Source organism: Ceratosolen solmsi, unplaced genomic scaffold, assembly GCF_000503995.2.
Source record: "Ceratosolen solmsi marchali unplaced genomic scaffold, CerSol_1.0 scaffold1, whole genome shotgun sequence".
Classification (NCBI taxonomy): domain Eukaryota; kingdom Metazoa; phylum Arthropoda; class Insecta; order Hymenoptera; family Agaonidae; genus Ceratosolen; species Ceratosolen solmsi.
This window is the reverse complement of record NW_011948415.1, coordinates 11,611,828-11,620,125: the sequence shown is the minus strand read 5'-3', so window position 1 is coordinate 11,620,125 and position 8,298 is coordinate 11,611,828. Positions and strand designations below refer to the sequence as shown.

The window sequence follows — 8,298 nt, the reverse complement described above, 5'->3', positions numbered from 1 at the left end:
AGCCAATGGGCAACATTTTGGCTTCGTGTTAATTCGCGACTCTGGCTCGGAGTCGATGTGAGCTGGCGTAGGATGTGATGATGGGGAATAACGACAAGACGACGACGACGACGACAGCATTCACGAGCTATCGACCATTATGAGCCCAAAATTTTAGGGTACACAATGTTCTTTGCATCAGCATTCGATTAAATGGACCTCCTTCTCGCCCCTCCCCCTCCCAAGCTTCCACCTACTCAACGAGAATAGAACGTGCTTTAATCGAAATTTTTGAATTTCACCTTTTGCGACCCTTCAAATATGTACGACAATGGCGGTGCATTGATTGTTGGGTTGTGTAGTGTTTACCGTTTAACGATATATCGTTTTTGTTATCTCCTCATTTGGATTGATGATCGTTCGTGGTGTGCTCGCGCTGAGCAGGCCGTATGAAATTGAAGTAATTGCGAATGGAAAGGATAATTATTAAATGTAATGTCGCGGTATTATTGTAATTTTCGGAATCTTGGACTCGGTCGATAAGAAGGCACTCGAATGCACGTCGATAGATGAAATAATACATAAAAGTATCAATTGTAAATGTGCTTAGGACCATTAAATTCGTAGCTCTTATACATTTCGCGTTAAAATAATTATCCAGCTTAAAAGCTCATTTATACGAAGCTCGATAACTTATAAAGCAATAAGTCGTTCTTTATTTATGATATTACAATTGGTAATGGATATGGAAAATCTTTCCAATCAATCATTTTAATTAAATGCTTTCACAATTGACTAAAGGAAACTAAAACAAAAAATTACGTTTATTTTCTAAAGCAATCAATTATTATTATTATTATTATTATTATTATTATTGTTATTGTTATTGTTATTATTATTGTTGTTGTTGTTGTTGTTGTTGTTATTGTTATAATAGACTTATATTAGATACATCAAATGAAATCCTTCATATCACGATTCATTGTCATTAAGGCTTTTTCAAGGTTTTTTCTCTCTTGGTCAGTTGGCATACTCTGCCACATTGACTCTAATTTTTTCTGCTGATATCTCTATAAAATACAAAATATGATTTGTCTTTATTAATTATAATAATGTACTTGTTTACTTGTTTGTCCAATGTATTTGAAATACAATTGCACATACCTTAATAAATAAAAAACAATGTTTCATGGTAGCTCCAATATATATGATTTTCACAGAAACAAATTTGCCTCCAACATCGATTATATGAGGAATAACGTCGACTATAAACTTATGTGGTCCATGTCGAATTTTGATTAATGCTATTTTGGTATGGCTATTACAATATTTAGCTGCAACAGCAATTTTATTATATTATTAATAGTTCATATTTTATATAAAGCTAAGCATATATCGGTATTTTTCATCACATCTTCTGTATAGATTAGTCTCGCCACTTATATATAGATTTCTTTTCTATTATTACGGAGCAAGATTTTATTTACCGCTAAATCCTGCTTTAATTGCAGCTAATCCAAAATCTCCATACATTTCCGATACTTTCTTTTGAATAGCATCGTGCAAAGCTGTGGTCTTTAAATTTAAAATTCTGTCGGAATTATCTTTATAAGATACCTGTATTGTTATGTATCTACAAGAAAATAAAATATATTATGTTCAAACACAATATCATGAATACAGATTTTAAATTCTACAACAGATAATAATAACGATTTATAGTGGAATTATTTATATAGTGATAAGTTAAATAAATAAATAAAAAATATTTTGAAAACAAATTTATACATACCTATTTTTATATCGCACCATTTTTAGGTTATGAAACACCTTTCATATTATCCGTACAACCAAACTAACAATGTTGTATATCACGTTAATATTAAAAGTCATTTGCTTGTCTTTTCGAATGAAGAATCCATTTAATGGTTTTTGTTTTTGTTTTTGTTTTTTTTTTTAACCTACAAAGTCAATAGTAAACACAATGGTTGACATGAAATACTGGAAACACCGAAAAATAAAATTAATGACTTGAATTTTTTCAATGTAAACAATAATTAACATACCACGTGGCCGAACATTCCAACAAATGTCTGTTTTTGTACATTCGCCGTTAAAGAACACAGTAATACTTTAGATTATTATAATTTTTTACTTTCTTGTGCCGGCAAGAAAAGTAACGATATCGATCATTTATCCACGCTTATTAAAATGACCTTTTTTTATCGACTTTCTTATCAAACAACATTGTTATTGGTCTAAATAAAATATAAAACTCTAAATTTCGAATTGCAAGTTTTTCTACATTCGAGTCTTATCACATCGTGCTTAAGAAATATTTATTTCTTAAATTCAACTATTATACATTTTAGTATTACAATGCTGAGACTTCTAAATATTTAGAAAATTTAATTACACAATGTCATTAATTGTGTAGTTCAATTGAAAAAATGTAAAAATCTGTCTATTAATTGTTTAAATTATGTCATAAATTTAACTCTCTTATTTGGTTGACTAAATTTAAAACGCAATCAAGCTAGTATATAAGAAATTTTAATCTTATCTCTGGGTCATGCTTTTAAAATATATTACTTACGTACTTATTTCATAATGACATGATTGATAATCAATTTTTATTTCCAGCGCAATAAGAATGGATCTCAGTTAATTTGTAACCAGGGAACTGTACAAACCAATTTACAGCAATATAGCAATATTTTTTAAAGAACCAAATGAAATGAAGTATTTTATTGGTGTCGACGTTGGTACAGGAAGTGTTCGAGCAGCTCTTGTTACAGCAGAAGGAAAAATTATAGAAATAGCAGTATGTCCGATTAAGCTCTTTCATTCAAAGAATAAATTTTACGAACAATCATCGGATGATATCTGGGCAGCAGTGTGTGATGTAGTCAAGGTAGCTTTATTTTTTTTATTAATTAAAAATATAAAGTTATTTTATGCGCAACATTTAATTATAGAAAGTAGTTGCCAATATTTCCAAAGAGAGTGTAAAGGGAATTGGATTTGATGCAACTTGTTCTTTAGTTGCACTAGATAGAGATGGATTACCAGTTACCGTTAGCCTAACAGGTATGAAATTATTAATTTTATGTATATTTAATTAAAAATTAATATTTAAATTATTTAATCATGTAGAAATTCAACTATATTATTTTAATTAAAGATCTGTACTTAATATAATAAGAAGCTTTTATTTTTTTTTAGGTAACAATAATCAAAACATCATTTTATGGATGGATCATAGAGCTGAAGAACAAGCTCGTTATATAAATAAGTTAGATCATAAATTACTGAAATATGTTGGAGGAAAAATATCGTTAGAAATGGAAATACCAAAATTATTATGGCTGAAAGAAAATTTAAAGGATTCTTGGAATAAAACTGATTTGTTTTTTGATTTACCAGATTTTTTAACTTGGAAGGCTACCAATTCAGAATCTAGGTACAATAAGCAAATAAAATTAATTTAATCAGGTAAAATTCATCAATTACTAACTGTGAAACCTCATAATTTAGATCTCTCTGTTCATTGGTATGTAAATGGAATTTTAATGTTAAACCTAATGGAAACAGTCGCTGGAGTAGTGATTTTTTTGATGAAATTGGATTATCTGATTTGAAAGCTAATAATTGGAGAAAAATAGGTAGATAAACGTTATACTTTTAATAATGAAGTAAAATTTAATTAAAAATATACTGAAGTTCTGTTAATAATATTGGAAAGGGTGTGATGTTAGACCACCAGGATATCCTGTTGGCTCTGGATTGTCTTCAAAAGCGGCCAAGGAATTAAATCTTGTAGTTGGTACACCAGTTGGCACATCGATGATTGATGCGCACGCAGGTGGCTTTGGTATGCTTGGTTGTTCGGCAGAAAATATTTCATCTGATTTTACCAGCAGATTAGGTAAATTCGAAATAATGCATCCGATGCTGTCTTGATAATAAAATGTTAATGTACATCGTTATATTCAAGGTTTAATTTGTGGGACATCAACGTGTCATATGATCGTGAGTAAAGATGAAATATTTGTAAATGGTATTTGGGGACCGTATTATGGAGCAATGATACCTGGTTTATGGCTTAACGAGGGGGGACAAAGCAGTACAGGCAAATTGCTCGATCACATCATTGATAGTCATCCAGCTACTTTGGAAATAAAAAGTAAATTGCAGCCACATATGTTAGTATTTTCTAAATTTTCACATTATCCGATAATTCTCCATTATTATATTGTGTAATTATCGTGTAATAATCGCTATAAATATAGGCATATACAACAATATCTTTCCGATCTTTTGAAATCAATGGCTAGTAAAAGGAATCTTATAAATATGGCATATTTGACTGAAGAAATTCACGTTTGGCCCGACTTTCATGGAAATCGTTCTCCTCTAGCTGACCCAACATTACGTGGAATGGTAATTTTAATATTCTTCAATTTATAATTAAAACTTTAAGGCTCTAAAAGAAACGATATTCCCTGGTAGATAAGTGGTCTGACTTTATCAAGCGATGAAGAAAGCTTAGCAACATTATATTTAGCAACAATGCAATCGCTAACAGTATGTATTTACCTTGGATTCTCAATCTCTTAATGCAAATAAACATTATAGCGATTCATTACTTTTAACTTTACAGCACATAATAAAATTTAATCAAATAATAAATATTTTAATTACAGTATGGTACAAAACATATTCTAGAAGCCTTGACAAGTGCTGGACACAAGATAGAATCATTGCTAGTGTGTGGCGGTCTTAGCCAAAACCTGTTATTTACTCAAACACAAGCAGACGTTTTGGGCTTACCTATTCTTTGTCCTATTGAACGAGAATCTGTATTAATTGGTTCGGCTATTCTCGGTTCTTGCGCAGCTAAAGCTTTTCCATCGATGTACGAAGCTATGAAAGCTATGGGTGGTTCAGCCTATGTTATTAATCCTACAACCGAAGCATACTCGTGAGTAACTAAATTGTCTTGTTCAATCAAAATATATTAAATTCTATTAAAACTGTATTGTTTCAGATATCATTGTAAAAAGTATCGAGTATTCAAAAAAATGATCGAAGATCAGAGAATATATAAGAATTACATGTCAGATAAATCTTAATTGATCCTATCGGTTTAATTTTGTATATATGTATCGACTAAGCAAATTATTGTAAAATAAAAAATGAAATATAAGTTGTTTTCATTAAAAAGATTTATTATTTATATTAATAAGCATATATAAAATATATGTATAAGAGTACATTTATAATAATAATAAAAATGTTAAATTTTTACAGTAATATAATTGTATATAATCATTATTGCTGATCTACCACTTATTAAAGGCACAAATTTACTAAATATCATATTTTTGTAATCTCAGATTGGTATATAATAACATTTTAATCGACCTACCATATATTTTTATGAATTTTTAATAACGGTTTATCATTAGTGATATTTAGAAAAACGATATATATTAATTTTTAAAAATCACATACGCTTCGAATAAAATTATTATTATATTTGTGTGATACAGCGTTGCTTATACGTTGCTCAAACATATCATTAATCAAAGTCGTTAACACTTAAAAGAAATCCATGCGAGAGTCTGTTACTTTCATTAAACAAATGATTATTTGTAAAACATTGAATAAAATTTTCATTGAAATTACATTCAGCAATAGGTGATTGATAGGGATAATTGCACTTGTGAATCAAGTAAAAATTTTTCCATACTATCAATAAAATTATAAGAATATACTCTTAATCCACGATATATAATTTTTTAATTTAATAATTATTTAATATTTACTTCAATTTAATGTTATGTTCAAGTAATAAAACATCTATAAAAATTAGAAGTATAATTTGTTGCATATTAACATAGATAACAATAAACAAAGTATTTAATAAATGTGAAGAATTGTAAAGCATTGTTAGAAAATACTCAACAGAAGTTCTTAAAATGCTACAGCCTTTTTTAATTCAACATATACATCTTATTTCTTATAGGCTCTTCAAAATAAAAACTTCTTGCATTCCTATACATTTTTCAACAGTAATAATTATTTGTATTCAATAATTCCACAGGCACTTATGTGATTTAAACTTGTGCAATGCGTAAAAAATAGTTTTGGAAGACTTCTTTCATCATACACGCATTAAATCTCTCAGAAAATATATAACTATACAATATAGTCTTTCTTATCAATAATATCTAGATTTAAAATATAATATTTTAGATTTAATATATTTTAGCTCTAAACTTTACGTGAATTGAAAACATTCGGCGATATGCTGGATAATATATTCAAAAGCGTTTGCTGGTGTCATGGCAAATCGTTGCCTCCACAAATGTACAAAGAGATGTTGAAGCCCATTGGTGCGGGTAGTTTCTTGTATTTCTTCACATACTCCAATCCCAGTTTGCCAAATTGTTTCTATTAAAGTATTAAAAATCATTTACGACAAATCATTAACGCATTCATGATTTTGCTTTAAAAAAGCCATTGAACAATTTCGTGAATAACGCGGGCCACCTTACCGAGATTACCGAGAAGTTCATTTTTTCCAGGAGTGTCGTACATTTGTAAATCCTCGATACTTATAACTTTATATTCCTTAAGTTCTTTAAGCGATTCATAATTACAACATCGAGCTCTTCTATTTGCTATCAGGTAACTACCAGGTTTCGCATGAGCGCAAATTTCACTCAATGCTTCTTCCACCATTCCACATTTACTTTCTAATTTTTGATTTTTGGCATTTTTTGACGGAGGAGGCTACATGTAAAATATAATCCTTTTTGTTACTTAAACGGGCTCATAACAGGCAATATATTTTTTTTAAACTAAAATTCTATAGTTTCATAAATATTAATGAAAAGTATTATTACAGTATTTTAGCAATACTGAAATTGTTAATTTACATCCCTGCAAAACTTTCGTACCTCCGGATTAGCATGTATTATGTGCATCCACATTCTTGGAGGAATTTTGTCCACTTCCGCAATACATAAAATTGTATGGCAATTGTTGTTACGCTTTCTGGCAACTGGAGCATTAATCAAGGTTTCGGTCATATAACCGCTAGGAAATTCATCGACGATTAGGATCTTTTCATTTCCTCCCAGTAACCACTCTTCAGAGTGATTTTTAACGTATGTCTCCGCAACTTTCCCTAATTTCTCATAAGCCTTTTTGACTACGTGCTGCTTTAATTCTAAAAATAAATATTTTCATTAAAAATTATATAAAGAGAAACTTTCAGTAACTTATTGAAAATAAAATCAACCTAGATAAGAAACGACAACTTCGTTTGGTATTGACTGGCACCATGCGACTATAATTTGCATGCATAGCTTCAAATCGCATTTGATTTGCAAAAAGAAAGAGCTATCTCTCAGCGTTTGTCTCTTTTTACATTCAAGACAGTACCAACTATATTTATCAATAGATCTGGCTGGAGACCAAGTAAGATTTTTACCATTACAACCTTCGGTAGGACAATTCATATTAGATCTAATTAAACTCAGTTCTCTTAACCAACCGCATAATTCTCCCTCGTGTCCCGGCTGGAGCATTTGTTTAACAATCAAATCGTACAATCCACCATTGTCCGTAAAACGATCCAGCATATCCTTACCATGGCTACAAAAAATAATTTAAAAATAATATAAAATTAATTACCAATTATTACACGTTATTTGGCCTTAACATCTTTACATCACAAATATCGGTAATTTAAATAATCTCGATTTACACACCTCTTAATTTAAATTTCGCATTTAAATAATGTTATAAATAATTTATACTACAAAGGCGACGAAAACAATTGTCACAATGAATATTAAACTTGCGAGGATGTAGAAGAAAATTTATAATATAATACATAATGCAGCACATGTGATAAAGTAAGATAAAGCATGTGACAACAAATAATTAATCAACAATACGAATGATAATAATGAAATATCCAAATAAAGAAGCTTTTACATAGGAATGTCACGTTTATTGATCGAAGCAACAGTTTCCCGAAGGCATGGATTTTATCAAACACCTCTATTACAAACACGGAAAATTGTTTACCTCGGCCCCTTGGCTTTGAGGTCTGTTATGTCCTCCGGTTGACTCACAACCACCTCCATTTCCATCGTCATCTTGTACTTTCTCCCTTCGAAATATCAACAGGGCGAAATAAAATTATTTACAACATAATGCATGTATGCGGAAATCGTGGAACAGTACACGCACGCAAAACAAAATAAGATGAGAAATCAATAAAAACAAAGTGGGAGTGAG

The 8,298-nt window shown here is 29.9% G+C and overlaps 3 protein-coding genes and 1 long non-coding RNA gene across 4 annotated transcripts; 1 reads left to right on the top strand and 3 right to left on the bottom strand.

Annotated features, from left to right (window-relative positions):
* Positions 1-881: 881 nt before the first annotated feature.
* Pop5 (POP5 ribonuclease P/MRP subunit) lies at positions 882-1,791 on the bottom strand. The gene is made up of 4 exons (XM_011495544.1): positions 1,772-1,791; positions 1,467-1,612; positions 1,144-1,313; positions 882-1,049 (listed from the first exon to the last, which is right to left on the bottom strand). The coding sequence occupies exons 1-4, from the start codon at positions 1,789-1,791 to the stop codon at positions 933-935; spliced, it is 453 nt and encodes a 150-aa protein (XP_011493846.1). The 3' UTR covers positions 882-932.
* A 123-nt stretch (positions 1,792-1,914) lies between these two features.
* Positions 1,915-5,154, top strand: LOC105368850 (FGGY carbohydrate kinase domain-containing protein). The gene is made up of 11 exons (XM_011507979.1): positions 1,915-2,104; positions 2,623-2,893; positions 2,958-3,069; positions 3,205-3,442; positions 3,517-3,644; positions 3,725-3,907; positions 3,977-4,184; positions 4,272-4,422; positions 4,492-4,566; positions 4,686-4,963; positions 5,030-5,154. The coding sequence occupies exons 2-11, from the start codon at positions 2,717-2,719 to the stop codon at positions 5,112-5,114; spliced, it is 1,635 nt and encodes a 544-aa protein (XP_011506281.1). The 5' UTR covers positions 1,915-2,104; positions 2,623-2,716; the 3' UTR covers positions 5,115-5,154.
* LOC105368849 (uncharacterized) lies at positions 1,938-2,319 on the bottom strand. The gene is made up of 2 exons (XR_913119.1): positions 2,046-2,319; positions 1,938-1,980 (listed from the first exon to the last, which is right to left on the bottom strand). It is a non-coding gene; the product is annotated as an uncharacterized LOC105368849 (long non-coding RNA).
* Positions 5,155-5,850: 696 nt separating the features above from the next.
* On the bottom strand, positions 5,851-8,298 carry LOC105368848 (uncharacterized). Its single transcript, XM_011507978.1, has 5 exons — positions 8,086-8,298; positions 7,292-7,647; positions 6,948-7,219; positions 6,543-6,780; positions 5,851-6,438 (listed from the first exon to the last, which is right to left on the bottom strand). Exons 1-5 carry the CDS (start codon positions 8,154-8,156, stop codon positions 6,266-6,268), a joined length of 1,110 nt encoding a protein of 369 aa, XP_011506280.1. The 5' UTR covers positions 8,157-8,298; the 3' UTR covers positions 5,851-6,265.